A 19247-nucleotide genomic window follows, 5' to 3' on the forward strand; every position below is an offset into this window, starting at 1 on the left:
CGGGAGCCTGTCACCCCGGCACGGGGAGTGACAGGTTCCCTTTAAATGGACATATTAGTTACTATTCAACTTGTTATGGCAACACATAACTGCTAACAAAATTGTTTGTCCAATTATCTATAGTGTATACTGCCACCTTCTGGTAGCTTTAGATATTTACATGCAGAATGTTAGCATGTACATCACATTTAAAGGGGGTTTCTATTCTTCCAAATAGATATGAGCGAACTTACAGTAAGTTTGGATTTGCAAAAACCTGAATATTCAGCATTTAACTCCCGGTGGCTGGTGAAGATAGATGCAGTCCTAGGGCTACCTGGAAAACATGGATACAGCCTATGGCAACCCCTAAAACACAAGCTTTAGCTCCATAAAAACTGCACAATCCATTAGGAAGAGTAAAATGTTTTAGACAGAATTAAAAAATAAAATATTTTATTGAAATTAACAATTAACAATTTTAATTAGCTGCTGCAGAACCTCTCACTTATCCAGTTCCTAAATCCATCTGCACCATAACAATAATGTAATGCAATAGAAATCTGTGTAAACATGAATTCAGGAACTACTCACAAATCTTACTTGTTCAGTACAAAAATACTCAAGTACCAGATCCGCACTGTTAAATAAACCTATGTGAACCGCACAGACACATTTCATGTGTACAAAACATTTGATTACATTAAAAAAATCGTAATAATAATAATCTTAGTACCTCTATTAATTAGCTGATTAAAGGGGCCGCTGAGTTTGTGCAGGTGCTGTGGCCTCTTCCTAGCAGGTACACTTCTGTATATACCATAGTGCAGGGACATATTTGTGGGGAGAATAGAGGAGGTATGTGCCACAGGTTGGTAGGAATTAGCCCAGGCAACAGGGCAACAAACAGGACCAGACTGCTCATCTGGCATTTCTGGCAAATGTCAGATGGATTGGTCTCTTCTGCTCGTCTGGTCTTCTGGGCCATGCACTCAAACTGCCATACGAAGTCCTGATAATAGATTAGGACCTAATGTGCAGCAGCCACAGTGCACACACAATGTCCTGATGCTGTTCTGTGCGTGTACTGTGCTTTCTGGTGTGGTAGAGTTGAGCGCTATAAACTTCCCGCCACTCTGCCTAGCTACGTCCTAGCAATTATACCTGGCATTGCAATTCATCCCGTTTACTTCTCTGTTGAAGTGAATAGGGAAACCTAGGGCACTCTCCCCCCAACTATAGAATTGATTCTAGGCATTTACAATTATCTTATAAGAAAATAGAGTTAGATACAAAACCTTCGAGTTTCCTGGAATCCCAGTAACCACAAACTCAACATCTTGACTTCAGAAATGTAATGTTATGACCCTGTCTATAATAAAAAACCAAGCAATCTGAGGTAAACGCATTGTCATATAGAATTCTTTTTCAAATGGTCACCTCATTATTAGTGATGGGAGAACTTACCGAACGTTCGGGTTCGTCCAAACCTGAGCGCTCGTCATTTGGCTTCAGGTGGCTGGAGAAGTTGGATGTATCCCTAGGAAGTTCTGGATACAACCATAGGCCTTAGGCTTCTCCAGCCACCGGGAGTCGATAAGTCCGCTCATCACATACTTACAATACTTGGGCTGTTTTATTTGGAGGGGCAGGGTATCTAAAGGTTCTATAGAAGAAAAGGTAGACACAAACAAATAAATACAGCAAATAAAATAAGCAGTATTTTTGTAAAATCCAACTTCTGTTGTGAGGGAGTAGGCCTGGTTCTGATGTAAAAATCCACGGAATCAGCAAAGGAGAATTTCTTTGGGTTGTAAGCAAGCTCTTTCCGAGCCCTGTCTATTCGGAATGTGTGCTCCACTGCAATTTTCATTACCTGGAAAGGAGGAGGCAGATTAGTTATTAGATACAGGCTTTCTCAATGTTTTTGCATTAGAGACCCCCTGGAAGAAGAAAATGTCGGGGAGGCCCAGCGATAAATTGTTGGTTATTTGAAAGAAGGCTTAAACCAAATCATACAAATCACAGCAAAAATAATTAAAGGTCTTCCAGTGTTTAAAGGGGTTATCCAGAAAAAAAAATATTTTTTCTTTCAAATCAACTGGTTTCAGAAAGTTATACAGAATTGTAATTTACTTCAATTTAAAAATTTCGAGTCTTCCTAGAATAATCAGCTGCTGTATGTCCTGCAGGAAGTGTTGTTTTCTTTCCTGTCTTACACCGTGCTCTCTGCTGCCACCTCTGTCCAAGACAGGAACTGTCCAGGGCAGCAGCAAATCTCCATAAGAGACCTCTCCTGCTCTGCACTGTGCCTGTCTCGAACAGAGGTGGCAGCAGAGAGCACTGTGTCAGACTGGAAAGAAAACAACATATCCTGTAGGACATACAGCAGCTTATAAGTATGGGAAGACTTGAGATTTTTAAATAGAAGTAAATTACAAATCTATATAACTTTGTAAAATCAGTTGATTTGAAAGAAAAATATTTTCACTGGCTAACCCCTTTAAGGCTATGTTAACACATAAAATACGGCTGCAATTTTTAGGTCAAAATACAGACGTATATTCTTTATAATAGCGCACTCTGTTGAATTCAATGGGAAAATCGTCCAGCAGTGTGCACGGCTTATGGAATAACAGCCTTACGGCCATCCAGATAATGAAGGGGAATATCATTTATAACCTGCTTTTGCAAAATACGGACGTTTTTTTTCCACCTCTTTACACATTGTTTTATTCTCACTCAAAATTATGGTCGTATTTCGCTTTTATTTTACTGTGTGTGAACCCAGCCTAAAAAAAAGAAAAGAAACTATACTCAACTGTCCTGATCCCCCAAACCTGATATTCTGACATTTCTAGTCCCCTCTGCCCAGCGCTGCTCCTGATTTCCTCTGAAGGGTCAGGCCTGCAGGTAACACCCACTCAGCCATTGTGGTGACCCATCTCAGTGAGTAAGTAGCTTAGCTGGCGTTTCCTGCAGGGTCCACATGTCACAGTAAGGCTAGGTTCACACAATGTTTTTCTTTTTAGTAAAGAACGGACGCTGATTGCAATGGCCTCAGCGTCCGTTCCATTCTGCAGGGGCGGCATTGCATTGAAGTCAATGCAATGTCGCCCACTGTGTTCACATATCGCTATTCTAACGCCCGTTCTTTAGAACGGGCATTAGAATAATGTGCCTGTCAATTATTTCCGGGCGCTGTTCACTGAACAGCGACTGGAAACATCAGCTTTTCACACAATGTAATGTGCAGCGGTGGCCGCACGTTGCATTAAAGTGAATGGCAGAGGTATCGGCTGCAGGAACAGGCTGAGTACAGCTGGGATCTGTTGGAACTGCAACTGTGGGGGATGGAGGTAGGTGAGTATACTTTCCTAAAAAGAAAAAGTGACATCTGAGAATAGGCCTAGATGCAAACACTGCATATAGATTACGTCTTACCTCATGTCTGGTGAGCAGTGGGTCCAAGGATACAAATGGTCTTAGGAGGAGATGCAAATATTCCAAAATGAAAGCTACGATGCAAACATAAGAGAGTGTTATGCCCTGTCATGCCCAATGTCATCGCAATTTTGTGCCTTATTAAAGTAGGTAGGATAAATCTGTATATGGTGTAAAGATGAGGCAGCCTTGTGAAATGGATATATATATATATATATTTACATAATTGTAACTAGCCCTTCCTAGGGTATCATATACTTTTCACAGTTATGTGTCAGACTACAGATGCATACAGTGACATCTCACTACAAGGATAGAAAATACTATGAGGATGATGGTACAAGGTACAAGGATAATGACCACAGTCACATACTAATCAAAGTGCAATAAAAAGAAATAAATCATAATAATGTGAGAATACATGAATGATAAACACTATGAAGTCATAGGAAAAGCATAATGTGGCGGTATGGGAATAATGAAGACTGTGATATCACAATACAGGGATATAGTTGATGTCATAACTAATGTCAGGGAACCACAGTCACACCGCAGGGATTATTAGCACAGCATCATAATATAAGAAAATGCAGTAATATCACTATAAATTATACATACCTGCAGCATAGACAAGAGAACTGGGTATAGTTATCCAAGGATCTGGGAAACCAAGTTTTTCAAACTAAAAAAGTATAAATGTTTAGATTTAATAAACATAAAAAACACCAAAATTCCGAAATAATAAACATTCATTAAAAACATAAAATTAAAAAAAGACTAATTGCAGGCATTTTATTACCTATCTCCCCAGCTGTGACTTACCATTGGGTGGAGGAACCACTCATGGAAGCTGACATGCTCCCCGTCATGGATAAAATAGGCTTTTCCACTCTGAAACACATTACAGTGATTGTAGCTATAGTTTTGGCATGTTTTACACCAACACATCATATTGTATGTTACATTGACTTACAGCTATATAACCTTTACTGGCAGTCAGCGCCTCGGCAGCGAGTATATGGGCCTCCACCAGATTGTATAAATGGATCCAGTTCATCCGGGTCCTGTCATTCCAAAACTTAAAGCATAGTAATCTCCTCTCTGCATTTGCCTGGATTAGGATGAGAAAATAGACAGTCAATGTATGTCTCATGTATCGTTCATTGATATCAGGCTTTAGCCACTAAGGCCCCATTCACATCACATTTTGGGACTGTGACCAAGGTATATGTCAGGATACCAGGAAAAAAAAGGTCCAACATATACCTTCCCATACCTGTCCTCTGGATAGATTTCCTATTATTCCCTTCATTCCCAACACCCACAACACTAACCAATCTAACACTAGAGTTCTCATCTGGATGAAAGTTTTTGGGCTCACCGACCACCAGTCACCGAGGTGACGGCTACTTCTGGCGTCACCCCTAAGAACATATAACTGTGCTCTCTAGTACATCGCGCCCCCCCCCCCCCCCCCTCATTACCATGGACTCCAATATATGATATTTAACCCCTCATGACTTACAACCAGTCTTGGCAAGTGTCTCTTTTCATCCGGTCCATAAATTCCTGGAGGCCGCAACACACATGTGAGGAGTTTGCCACCTCCTTTAAAAAAACACACAAGAATGTAGGAAATCAGCAGAGTCCTCTGCACTTGGAAGCAACGGTTCCATGTAAATTTTCATCTCTGTCATATGTTTGTTTGTTTGTTGGTTAAATTAGAATTTGCTTCAAAGCACAGGAAAGTCTTCACCTGATGTCTGCAATGCTGGGGACTTGTTTACAATCTGACAACAATTTGTTATTAAACAGTAATACTAGCCACAACTAAGGCTGGGTTCACACTACGTTTTTGCAATCCGTTTTTTTCAACGTTTTTTTTTGCAAAAATACAGCTGAAAAAAAAAATTGATGCATTTGTGTATCCGTTTTGATCCGCTTTTCCATACACTTCTATTACAAAAAAAAGGATCAAAATATTTTCTTTTTTTTTTATGGACACAAAAATGAGGTGGACTACGTTTTTTTTTATAATGGAAGTCAATGGAAAAAAAACCCAAATTAAAACAGATGCACAAAATGGATTGCAAAAACGTAGTGTGAGCCCTAAGGAGACACAAGAGATAATTCCTATCTCTAATAGTTTTTTAAAGGCTGAAAGTAAGAAATTCTGATATGAAATATTATGGCACCGATCCCGTAGCACCCTACTGCTATAGACGGGTATAAAACAAACTTAATTAGAAGGCTGAAAATTGTAAGGCTGCTTCCAAGATGATCACTCCGGGAAGGACCTGCTGCTCAGCCAATCAGTGGCTGCAGCAGTGTCCCATCTTGGCCAGTGATTGGTGAGACCTGAGTGGGCAGGTCCTGCTCTAAGCGCTCATCTCTGGCGGGGGAAAGCAGAAGAACTGGTCCTGCAGTTGGTCCAGCAGGAGATTAGGGTTTTAATGAGTATAGGGTTTTTTTTTCTGATTTTCCACAGCCCGAGCAATATAAAATATTTTTAAAGTGCTAAAACACCTCAAAGTATTGTTGGATCAAGATATGGCATAACCTCTTAATAATAATGGTGTATCTGTGACTGTCTGTGTCCCCAGCCTTTTTTCTTCAAGTGGTGAGGGTGGTAAAAGTTTTTCTAATAGAGGGTCCAGTAAGGATGGGGGGATGGGGGGTTGTTTTTCTTTGGCGTCATCTTTAGTTGTATCAGAGCACAGCTTCTGCATGGATATCAGGTGAAGTGAGACCTTACTGTAACATGTCCCCAGCTAAATTTATCCCGGTCTCACCTGTGCATCTGGTATCAGGTTGCACTTTACATTAATTTGTTTTACAGTGGCATTTCTAACCTTATCGCTGCTCTGAGCGGCTTAAGTGCCGAGCTGACTCCAGGGCTATGGAAATGTCTGGGGTCTGTCATGAATTATTCTAGCCCAGTGTATCAGGTGACTGCGAGAAGGTCATAGGCTGACAAAACAATTAGAAACAATTGTCCGGGCAGCAAGTAATTCCATTTATAATGTAACTTTCTGCTCAGTAGAGGAATACATACACATACACATAAGTGATATCATACATATTGTGCAAGCAGACACAGCAAGCGTCGCTGCTGGATGGGTAGGAGCTATTCCATTATTACTCTATGGAAATAAAATAATAGGTATGATTGTAGTGAATTGTCAGTAATCTGACCTAAGATCTGATCTCCTAGAAGTCAGGAAGATACTGAGAATGGATTCTGCTTCCATTGATTCAGGGGCCACTCCTCACCTGTGTGATATGGACACCATGTACGCTACATAAATCAATGACCCCCTTTGATGTCATATCTAGCACTTACACATCATGACCTCATGATTTCTTTGAGAATTGTGTAATGCCTCATTTCCCCTGTGGTGGCGCTGCTGGCTTTGTGTTAAGTGCAGCTATCTGGTGACATGAGCAGAGCTCAAGGTGTCAAGGAGGGGACAGTCTGGGCTCACATATACATGTACATGCCCACACACACAACCACTGACCCCCCCCCCCCATCCATTATGACCATACTCAACCACATTAAAGAGACCAAAATGGGAGCATAGTAAAGGACCAGAGTGCGTAGAGTAATATATTGGGCTTAAACTGACAGTGAAAATAAGTGTGGTCTGGAGACCTCCCCAATGGCTCCCCAGTGTATAGTAAACTCCATGCAGAAACCTGAGCAGGTGGAGCGTTTACCTTTCAGTAGTGACCCATTAGCTGTCAGGATCATTTGATCGGCAATTGTCTTTGTCTTGGAATAATAGTCCAATTGCTGAAAAATAAAGCACAAGTGATAAGTACCTGCATAGAGTGGTAAGTACAGTGATAGACATGATCGGATGTTATATTAATGAAAATGCCAACTTGTAATATTCTTGTATTATTCCACTAAGATATATGTACTACAAGTACTACATTATAGCCCTCTTAGGCCACATGTATGTAGCAGAACTGAGCCTGATTATTGTTTTTCAGCTTCCTGTTACATTTCTTAAAGTGTACCTGTCATTTAAATTTTTTTTTACAGCAATTAATAGTACAAGCGATTTTAAGAAATTCTGTAATAGGTTTTATTAAGCAAAAAGGCCTCTTTCTGTACTCAAAAAGCAGTTTTGCAGCCCCCCCCCCCCCCCCTCACTTCTTATCTGTGCATTATCAGGCAAAGTGGATTTGAGTCCAATTCTAACCTATGGAGGGGGGAGGGGTCGAGGGGGGATGAGAGCGCAGGAAAAGGACAGAGCCAGCTCCTACAGTTTGCAGACTGTCTGGGCACATAAAACGCTGGATTCACACGTCAGATGGGTAAGTGCTGGTCTGGGAACTTGGCGAGAGAAGATTGCAGGAGAGTGTGTTGTGCAGGGCTGCCTTTTCTCCTCTACGTGCTCACTCATCCCCCTCGACCCCTCCCGTCTCCATAGAGGATAACGGACACAGAAATCCTGCTTCTTCTCAAGTGAGGGGGAAGGCTGCAAAAAAGCTTTTTGACTACAGAAGTAAACTATTTTGCTTAATAAAACCCATTACAGAGATTCTTAAAATCGCTTGTACTATTGATATTTATTGATTTCTGAAAAGCGACATTTAAATGACAAATGAGAGCCCCATATACCTTATTGACAGCTGAACCCCTCGCAAGCAGCACATACAACTTTCATAAGGTGTATGGGCACCTTTAAAATGGTAGTCTAGTCCAGCTGGACAATCCCTACTTAATTAAATATTCCCTTAAATTGATCAAAAACTGTGATCCCATTGTCCTCTACTGATATCTCCCCTTATGTTATTTATGTTACAGAATTCCTGCTCATATGACACCTATGATGTACATGTTACCTTTTCCACAGGATAGTAGGTTGTTGTTTCCTCGTCACCTTCCTCTATGTAGTCTCCACCAAACACCACATTAACAGTACTTGTGTATATAAGTCTAGGGATATTTCTGTGTATGCAAACTATAAGGAAAGATGGAAAGATAATTAGAAAAACGGTGATAATACAAACTAGTTAGATTATCATTATCATTAGATTCCTGGGTATAACTGTATTATTTTTGTCATTCACACAGGGATGAGGTATGTGTACCAATGGTGGTGGTTTGCTAAACTGCAGAACCAGACTTTACCTATAGCAGCCACCAGATCCTAATAATAGCTTCCTGTTCTCAGATGCCCCCATGACTTATGGTAGGACAGGATTGCAAGTCCCACCAGTAATTATGCGATAAATAAAAAAAATATAAGCTTGTATAAAAGTCAAAAAAAGTGAGTAACTACTCGCCAGGATAATTGTAGCCAGGAGATGTAGTAGTTGTCTGTGAACTGTGCAGTCAGGAAAGCAGTGATGGCGATTGTCACAGACTGCCTGTTAGGTACTATTACACGGGCCGACGAAGGCCCGATAATAAATGTAAACAAGCGCTGATCTAGCAGATCGGCGCTCGTTTACTGGGCCTATAACACGGCCCGATAATCATTTAACAAGGGCTTCAGGGACATCGTTACCGATGTCATTGCAGCCCTTGTTTAAACTTTATACATTACCTATCCAGGCTGCAGGGCTCCTCTTCCTCTGTGCTTCTCCCTGGGTCCACGCGCTCCAGCTTCAGAGCGGCCTGTCTCAGCTGACAGGCCGCTCAGCCAATCACTGGCAGGGGCGGTCCTGGCCAGTGAGTGGCTGAGCGGTCTATCAGCTGAGACAGCCCACTCTGAAGCTGGAGTGCACAGGCCTGGGGAGAAGCACAGAGGAAGAGGAGCCCTGCAGCCTGGATAGGTAATGTATTCTTCTTTGCTAATCGTCAGCACAAGCTATTACACGTAGCGATGCGTGGTTGGCGCCCAACAATTATAGGTCAGAACCTATATCAACAATCAGCCGATGACAACGATCATCGGCTGATCATTGTCTTTATTACACAGAACGATTCGGCCGATTATCGTTCCGTGTAATTGTACCCTTAACCTCTCCTGCAGTGAATTGCTGATGCTGATGGCTAGCCAGTGGATTCAATCTTTAAGATGCGGGTGGGAGATAAGGGGGATACAACTAGTGATAAGCGGACCGTCTGACTTTTGGTCCGACGGCATCTGCTCTCTCTCATTATGCCTGTGATGCATATAGTTGCGATCCCGCTAATATGCGGCCAGGATATTCCAGGGAATTCCAGATCGATTCCCTGGAATATCCTGGCCGCATATTCCCGGAAGCGCAACTATGGGGCTGGGATCACAGGCATGCCGATAGAGCGAACTGCTTTCAGACCAAAAGTCCGAAATATTCGCTCATCTCTAGATACAACCATGGGAAAACAGGAGGCAACAGCAATTAGGAGACCTTCATGGTTTCCAGACAATAGTAACTTACCATCAATGACAACCTGTGTCCCTCCAATGTTTATAGATTCAATTTGTTTTTTCTGCAGCTAAAACACAAAAAATGATTGATAATTTAAAAGGTTTCATAAATATATTATTTATTATATATTATTTATATCTAAAAATATATTAGTTATACATGGAACTTTGAAGTCCGTTTTCTTTATACTGTACAGTATTATGCCAGGATTGTGAGAAATGTTTTGTACCTATAATATCGAACCACTAAAGAAAATTTCCCCCCATCGATCTGCACTGAATTGAACAGGATTTGGATAGACACAGCCCTGTCTATATAAAGTCTCACATCTGACAATGCACATCAGAGCAACATCCAAGCCATGAGGAGGAAAGAACTGCCTGTATAGCTCAGAGACCAGATTGTGTGGAGGCACAGATTACAGACAATTTCTGATGCACTGAAAGTTTCCAAGAAAACAGTGGGTTCCATCATTCTTAAATGGAGAACATTTGGAAGAACCAGGAGACTCCCTAGAGGTGGCTGCCCCTCCAAAATAAGTAATTGGAAGAGAAGGACTTTGGTAAGAAAAGTGACCAAGAACCCAATGGCTGATATCCAAAGATCCTGTGTGCTGGTGGGAGAAACTTCCAGAAGGTCAACAATCACTGCAGCCTAAGGCTATGTTCACACTACGTAAAACTACGGCCATTGTTACTGATGGCAACAACAGCCGTAATTTTTGCGGGGTGGAACAATGCCTTAGTTTCAATGGGATCCTCGCTGGAGAGTATACACATCGTATACACTCCGGCCGGGATCCCGTGCGGCCTCGCAAATAACTGACATGTCAGTTTTCTGTGGCCGCAATTCAATGAATTGCGGCCGTAGGAAACCCTGTCAGTTTTCACACTATGAAGCGAGCGTGTGCAGGGGGAAGCTCTGATGTGGGTGCGCACTGATGCGCCCGCATCAGAGCTCTGCGGCCGGAAAGATCATCCTTAAGTACCGGCCGGAAAGATCATCCTTAAGTACCGGCCGGGATGATCCGGGCAGAGACCGGCCATTTCATGACCCGGCTGGGGTCACGGAAAGGCCGGTCTCTTACGTAGTGTGAACATAGCCTAAACCAATATAGGGAAAACCATCAGTGTGAGATATAAAGTGACCCCATAAAAGAGACAGCCACAGTGATCATGTAATACTGTCTACCCCATACACAGAGCCAGCCACAGTGATCATCTAATACTGTCTACCCCATACACAGAGCCAGCCACAAGGATCATGTACCACCATCTACCACAGTGACTCCATAACAGAGCCAGTCACAAGAATCATGTAATAAGGTCTGCCACAATAATTGACCATTAAGCAGGGGCAGACTCAGCAAAAAAAAAATTTTTCTCACTTTACCATGGCACCTCTGTCCATGGCCACTTATATGTAAGTTTCTCTATATTTTAAGGAGATGGAGACAGGAGTTAATCTGCCTGGCAGAAGTGATCTTTGAAAGGTACAGCGGGCTTGGTTCTAGTCTAATGTCTTGGCTTACTTGGTCAGGCTTCAGCATTATTAAGATTTATGATGCTGTAGGTTTGGGTCTGGGGACCTGTGGTTGGGATTTGTAGCTGTAATACGGACGCAGAAAGGCGGCTGTATTACGCTCATCAGAAAAACTGGACGAGGAAGACCAAATGTGAGACACATCGACACCTCCCCACTGGTTTAAATGTGGAATTCATGCAGTTTTCCTACATCGAAATGAGTTCACTTTGGCATGAAAAAAAACATCCCTTATCGACTTCAATGGCAATTTCCATACAATAAAAATCAATAAAAATTTATGATGCAAAAAAACTTTGTAGAAAAATCTGAATAATCCAATGTAAACCTGTATCCATGTTTTCCCAGGCTATCTAGGGCTACATCCAACTTCTTCAGTCACCAGTATTCAAATGCCAAAAAATTGGACTTGAGCATGCTAGGGTTGCTCTCATCTCTAAAGCCTGCACATAACACTAAGTAAATGGGTGATTTAAAATGTACCTGTCGTTTGTAAAAACTTTTAACATGTCATAGAGACAAGTCAAAAGTTTTGTGTGGCTCATAACAAAGCTGCTGGTCGGGATGGTGGGACAGATGAAATCTCACATCTGGGATAATCACAAATACCCGGAGTTCTGTAAATTCTAGGGGTTTGATTTGTGGAAGGCCAAGGAGCTCAAGAGAAACCCTTAACTTTTAAAGATAAATATCTTTAAATACTTCTTACACTTCCAGTTATACTGTAACATCCCCAGGAATAGATTCTTTCCATTCCTATGGCTATGACAAGCATATGATACTCAAAACCATGTGATCGCTTTCCAACAGATATGGTGGCTTCTTCGGGAGTTACTAAAAGGGTAATCTCCACCATTGCTGCCTCATAGAGACTACACTCACCCTTACAGAGAGGTAGGAGGCTGATGTAGGCCGACTTGCTAAGAAAGCTTGGAGCCAGATTCGGAAGGCCATTCCAATGTCCTCCATTAGCGAATCTAGGCTGTCCCAGTTCTACTTGATACATTGAGGTTACAGAACACCGTTCCTGCTATGCATATGTGTTTGATATAAGGCCTTATGGGCCGATCTCATTTACGTCATGTGGAACTGTCAGGCTCCAAAGATATTGAGTTTGAATAATGGCGTCGGTTAACTCTATGTATTACTGCAATCTTACAACTGACCTACTGTTATGTATCTTGGGATATGTAACTCAACTACCTGTGTTGGAGAGCCACCAACTAGCTGTCCTCTGGCTGCTCAACCAGGCCCAGAAATTGATTGTGCCTGTAAATTTCAGTTCATATGGTGCTATTTGTCAATATAAAAAGTGACGATGCCTTAGTAATAAATCTGCCTGGTACCACACAAGTTAACAAAAAACACAACTTTCATATTATATATACAACCATAAACCACCAATATAACAGGTTATAAATATAAAAACTAATCGATGAAGAAAAGTCACCCACTTGTTGATATCCTGACATGCCAAAGGATGCCGCGTGGAAAACACAGTCAACGCCTTCACAAGCGTCATACAGTGAATCATAGTCCCGGATGTCACCCTGAAATACAAACAATACCTTCTGACTATGGAACACAGGAGGCTTCTTCAGTCTTCAGAACCAATAACACTGTTAGATTTACCTGTATGAACGTAGTACGACTCGGAACGCCGCAGTCCGGTTTGTGGATATCAAATAAAATAACAGTATAGCCCAATTTTGTAAGCGCTAATCCAAGGTTATGTCCCAAATAGCCTGCACCGCCAGTGACCAGCACTTTAGTTATCTCCAACGTGCCTGGGTGTGCACTTGGCATACAGGAAACCCTGCTTTGGTGGGGCACCACTCCATTGGTTCGGACGGTTCGTAGGGGCAGAGTCTTCTTTAGACATTCAGAACACATTTCCTCCTTTTCAATCCGGTTTCTTAGGTCTTCCAGTTCACATACAGACTTGGTTTCCCTCATGATAAGCTTTGTTATCCAGATTTATTCAGTTAAACCTGAGCAGAAAAATTATACAAACAAATCATACACAAGGAAAGGAATAATTTTTTTACCCAGTTTGCAATTTAATAATAATAATAATAATAATAATAAAAAAAAGCGGAAAACAAACAGCCTTTCATTGGTCAGTGCCTTCAAGAACATCAGGATGGAGTTAGACTAAAATAAGTTGTTTTGAGGGGAAATTGCACATGGTTCTATTTGGATAGACCCAAAGGGTTTGTCTCATAAAGACTTGCTGTGCTTATGGACATCATAGAAAGAGGGTCTCTCAGGATCCCTGTATGACCCAAATGGAGAGCCAATTTATATGAGCTGCTGAGCTTCTAATAAACTTGAGTCATCCCTGTTTTACAAGGATAGTCATTCATCGGGCCATTGCAGGGATAGTGCCTGGTTGGCCAATTCACCTGTGTACCAGGGGTATCAAAACCAAGACTGGGGTGATCAGCTGATCCTCACCAGAGTTTGAAAGAATTATTTACATGCATATTATACATACATTATCCAATAATATTGAATAAGCAACAACACTACTGAGCTAGTAGACTTCCAATAAGAAATTGAAAAAGAAACTTACGTACTTGTACTCCACAGTGGTTGTGACCAGGAGAGCTGGACATGAGAACTAAGCAGCAGAGGAGATGAGCAGTACAATATACCTGTACCCGTCAGCTCATTTAGTATAAGCCAAACTGGGACAAACCTCCATTCATTACAGATGTTAATTAAATTCCTAGACAACTAGTCAAAATAAATGATTGACGACATAGGACCACGCCCAGGGACTCGAGTGATGCTGGAATTCAGGATGTGAAATCACAAACCCAAGTTATCACTTCATCTTTTCACGTGAAATTAATAGGAATCTTATTATACACAGAGGTGACATGTTTATACATCTTATACAATGGATTTGCTCAGATGTTACAGGTTCACAAACTGTCATTTTGCAGCTCCTTTTTTGGACGCCGAAAGACTGCTATCTTTTTATAATGACAGCCGCAAATAATCATCATGAACAATATATGTAGCCATAATTACTAAAGGACGGACGTCCAAGAAGACGACCGCAAAATGACAGTGTGTGAACATAAGCCAAATGTTACTAAAAGGCTAGGTTCACACAACGTTTTTTTTTCTGTGGCCATTCGATGGATATCTTTTTGGACGTCGGTCATTTTGAGGTCAAATAACATCCGGTATTTTGAAATAATGACTTCAAAATAACGGATGTTATTTGACCTCAAAATGATGGACGTCAACAAAGACGCAGTCGAATTGCCAAAAAAAACATGTTAACCTAGCCAAACAGTGTTCTGCCTTACAATTACAGTGTTCTAATAGATTTGTTTAATTGTAATAGGTTAACCTTATAGGTCCAAATTTAATTCCAATTAAAATGCTTATTCAAAATACCAATAGAACCCGACTGGATAGAGCAAAGAGACAGGGAGAAAAGGACTGAGCTGTGCAATTACCTCAGCTCCATCTAGTAATCAATGGGGGTCTCTGCACCCAGAAACTGACCAATCAAAACTTTTAATGTGTCTGTGTAATTAGTCAAAAGTTTTTTTCTAAGTGACAGTAATACGTTTTGCTATGTTCACAAAACCTCTTTTTTTGGTAGCTTGACAGCTGTTTTTTGAGGCCATTATTTGGCCTCAAAAAGGTGGCTGTCCTAAAAGATGGCCATACAACATCCTAAAAACGACAGTGTGTAAACATAGCCTAAAATTTATTGTTATTGTTGCAGTCCTTCAAATCTCCTTAGGGGGAAATATCGGTAGATTTATCAAACTGGTGTAAAGTAGAATTGTCTTAGTTGCCCCTAGCAACCAATCAGATTCCACCTTTCATTTCTCAAAGAATCTGTTAGGAATGAAAAGTGGAATTTAATTGGTCGCTAGGGGCAAGCAATAGATTTAAAAGGATTGTCCAACAGGAAAAATATTTTTAGGAGCAAAAAAAACCCCAAATATTACTCACTTCTGCAATCTCATGCTGCTGCTGTTCCAGTGAGTCACTGTTGGTCTGTACTTTCTAGTCCTGTTATGATACATTGGGAATGCCTGAGGTGGATCACCACTATGGCCAGAGATTGACTGGAATGGCAGTGGAGGGGTAATTAAGTTTTTATTTTAAGGCTAAGATGCCCCTTTAGTAAAGATTATTTATTACCATTTTTTATGGTTCAATATGTTTTTATTAAAGGTTTTATAAAACAAAAAGTATAATCACAACAATAAGTATAATTACATGCGGCGACAGGCAGATAAATGGTACAGCCAGAATCCAGTTGAGGTAAATGTCAGTCCAAGTGTCCACAAGCAAATGAAAGCTTACAGACCCTGACCAACATGGTCACTTGAACGGATCACCGTAAAGTGAGGTGTAACAGTCCAACCTACAGCCATACAAGGAACGTTAAAGAATACTCGCACCCAGGTACCACTTTGCACCCGCAGAATAGCACGTTAACAATCCATCACAACACACACAACAACAAATATCCAAAGACAATGATAGACAGGGGAAGGGAAAAGAACAGGGAGGGAGGGGGAGGGAAGGAATAAGAGTCGGGATGCCCACCTGAGTCCACAATCAGCCTTGACCATATGCAGGTGTCGCAGCCTACCCCCTAGAGAGATCAGAACCCGCCAACCACGAGGCAAGACTTGAGGAAGACTAAAAGTGCAGAAATGGACTCCATTTAGCAGTACATTTGGTCCTAGTATTATGCTCGTCCGCCCTGAGTTCCCCCTGCCCCCCCCCCACCTGGTTAAAGGCCTTGAACCATTGACCCATAGAGGGGGCAGTCTGTGACTTCCATAACCGAGGTATTATCTGCCGAGTGGCCAGCAGAAAATATCCCAGTTGGTTGCGTTTTATTTTAGATAAGGGGCCGTACAGTCCTGACAACAGGGCCATTTCGGTTGTCAGTGTTATGCCACCTTTCGGGCGTCCTGTAGCATTGCATTAAGATTTTATAGTTCAGCTCCTGGAGCCTGCTGGACAATGATAACTTATGTGTTATGATAAAGGACTTTGTCAGATCACAACCCAGTCCCCCGTGCCATGCAGTCTGGAACCCCGTGGGCGAGTCCTCTGCCCCCTCAGAAAGAAGAATGCTGTAGATTAGTGATATCATATGGGTAGGAGCCTCTGACGCAACACAGACTTGCTCAAAGGTGGTTAGACTTAAGATAAAACCGAGGCCAGTTCCAAGGACTTCAGATGCCCCCTAAGCTGAAAAATTACCATTATTTTAGAGAATTATCTATATTTTTCCAAATATTAGGTAACTATAAAAAATAGACACACATCATAACTTCCTCTCCTTTTTTGCCCTGTTGCCCCCCCACCCTTTTTTGAATCACTGTGGGATTTAAAAAAATAATAATAATAAACAATAACTTTTTACTTTACTTGACATAATATTTTTTTATGAAAAATTACCATTTCCTTTTAGGCAGGTACAGTCAGGAGGGATGATGGCAACCAATTTCAGAGCAGTAGCAAATCCCCATAGAAAACCTCTACTGCTCTGGACAGTTCCTGACATGGACAGAGGTGGCAGCAGAGAGCACTGTGTCAGACTGGAAAGAATACACCACTACCTGCAGGACATACAGCAGCTGATAAGTACTGGAAGACTTGAGATATTTTAATAGAAGCAATTTACCTTTGAGTTACCTTTCTTTTCTATTTTTCTCAGGATACTATACCAATTTCATTTTCTACACTGGACCCCTCAACTATACACTACAGGTACACAGGCCCTTGCGACTAAAAACTACAGATATACAGCCCCCCCCCCAGCTAGACACTTAACTCACTGATTTACACTGTTAAAACAACACCTTTTAAATTATTCCAGTTTCTGGTTAAGCATCATTTGCAATGACAATAAACACTGGATTTTGCACATTTTTTGCATGGACAATCGTATGTTTCCTGCTCCAGAGTTGGATCAGGTAAAAATCTTTTTGTCTATGCATCTACTGCTAATGTTGTACATAAACAGGCTGTATATAACACTGCCAATGTTGTATATAACCAGGCTCTGTATAACACTGCCAATGTTGTATATAACCAGGCTCTGTATACAGTCTGATCCCATCTCAGTTTGGCTATTAGGTATTTAGGATGTTAAAATTTTTTAGTTTATTTCTAATGTGCATAACCTACAATTAACAGAAACATTGCAGATTTATGGGGTATATAGGGCTCCTGGCGATTTTCCCATAATATAGATAGGCCTCTTGGGTGACCTTGGAACAAATCTAATTAGCCCACTGACACCTTATACCCAGGCAGCGCCAGGTACATATTCTACCACTTCTTACTTTTTTTGCCTGTTTCGATATGAAATACAATGCTTTACATTCGGCCGCTAGGTGAGTTAGAGACACTGTGGGACAGATGTCACAAAGGGCCTTATCCTCATAAAGTCCATGATATCCAGTACCATCACTATGACACTTAGTCATTGCTCCTTATGGACAATATCCTTTATTCTTCCCTGAAGTCATTCCCAAGCTCCCACGTGCTATTATAGGATATTATAGCTTCACGTTTGGAAGACAAAACCAGTTCCTCTTCATAGTATGTAGATTCATTGCTGTGACATCACTGCACCACCCTAATTATTTAAGATAAGGAGATAAAGTCCTGTATGTAATAACTAAACCCCTGACTGAGCCTCACTTCACATAAGCTATCATGTATTTCAGTTATTTTGCTCTACAGAAAAAGCCGCGTGTGTAAGACCGACCAGTCATAACATAAATCCACCTGCCTAACATTGTGCAACCAAATACATTTCCCCCATAGAGCTCTAGATTTGACAGAAGGAGGGGCGACCTCTGTTACTCATCAGCACTCCATGAACGTGATCACACATAGTGATGGTAGACATGGCAGCTGGGGCCTGATAAAGGCTCCTGGGCCTGTCATAGATATATGCCTATGAGGCTGTGTCAGTGGAACAACTTAAAGGATTGTCTGCAGTGTAACACTGATAGGCAATAATGGTAATGCTTTGGTATAATGAGTATATTAACCCCTTAAGGTCAAAGCCAATTTTCGTTTTTGCGCTTTTGCTTTTTCCACTTTATGGTTAAAAGTCCATACCGCTTTCATTTTTTCACCTAGAGACTTATATGAGAGCTTATTTTTTGCAAAACCAATTGTACTTTGCAATTATTTTTCCATAAAATATGCTGCGAAACAAAAATCATTTGCGCGAAAAAAAAATCATTTGCGCTGTCAAATTGAAAAAAAAAAAGGAGTTTGTTTTGATTTCGGGGAGTTTTGCATTTACACCGTTCGCCCTATGGTAAAACTGACTTATTATGCATGATATGCAACGATATGTAACATGTATAACTTTTATTTTATTTGATGGCTTTTAAAAAATTCAAACCATTGTTAACAAATATATGCTCCTTAAAATCGCTCCATTCCCAGGCTTATAGCGCTTTTATCCTTTGGTCTATGGGGCTGTGTTAGGTGTCATTTTTTGCGCCATGATGTTTTCTTTCTATCGGTACCTTGATTGCGCATATACGACTTTTTGATAACTTTTTATTAAATTTTTTTCTAAATTTGATGCGACCAAAACTGCACAATTTTCTTTGCGCTGACGCCGTTTACCTTGCGAGATCAGGAATGTGATAATTTAATAGTTTGGGCGATTACGCGCGCGGCGATACCAAATATGTTTATTTATTAATTTATATTTATAAAATGGGAAAAGGGGGGTGATTTGGACTTTTATTAGGGGAGGGGGCTTTTTATTAATAAAAAACACTTTTTTACTTTTTTTTTTTTACATCAACTAGAAGTCCCCCTGGGGGACTTGTATATACACAGCACTGAATTGCAGCAGAATTACAGCAAGGAATGGG

At 41.1% G+C, this 19247-nt stretch overlaps 1 protein-coding gene across 2 annotated transcripts; it reads right to left on the reverse strand.

Annotated features, from left to right (window-relative positions):
• Positions 1-485: 485 nt before the first annotated feature.
• Positions 486-13979, reverse strand: SDR42E2 (short chain dehydrogenase/reductase family 42E, member 2). Of its 2 annotated transcripts, none has more exons than XM_069981984.1 (12): positions 13920-13979; positions 12973-13331; positions 12795-12890; positions 9808-9865; positions 8281-8399; positions 7144-7219; positions 4949-5031; positions 4397-4534; positions 4246-4314; positions 4042-4105; positions 3424-3497; positions 486-1855 (listed from the first exon to the last, which is right to left on the reverse strand). In XM_069981984.1, exons 2-12 carry the CDS (start codon positions 13294-13296, stop codon positions 1646-1648), a joined length of 1311 nt encoding a protein of 436 aa, XP_069838085.1. In that variant the 5' UTR covers positions 13297-13331; positions 13920-13979; the 3' UTR covers positions 486-1645. The 2 variants fall into 2 exon arrangements, with proteins under 2 accessions (XP_069838085.1, XP_069838083.1); XM_069981982.1 differs by having other exon boundaries at positions 13916-13975.
• Positions 13980-19247: the final 5268 nt, after the last annotated feature.

Source organism: Dendropsophus ebraccatus, chromosome 9, assembly GCF_027789765.1.
Source record: "Dendropsophus ebraccatus isolate aDenEbr1 chromosome 9, aDenEbr1.pat, whole genome shotgun sequence".
Classification (NCBI taxonomy): domain Eukaryota; kingdom Metazoa; phylum Chordata; class Amphibia; order Anura; family Hylidae; genus Dendropsophus; species Dendropsophus ebraccatus.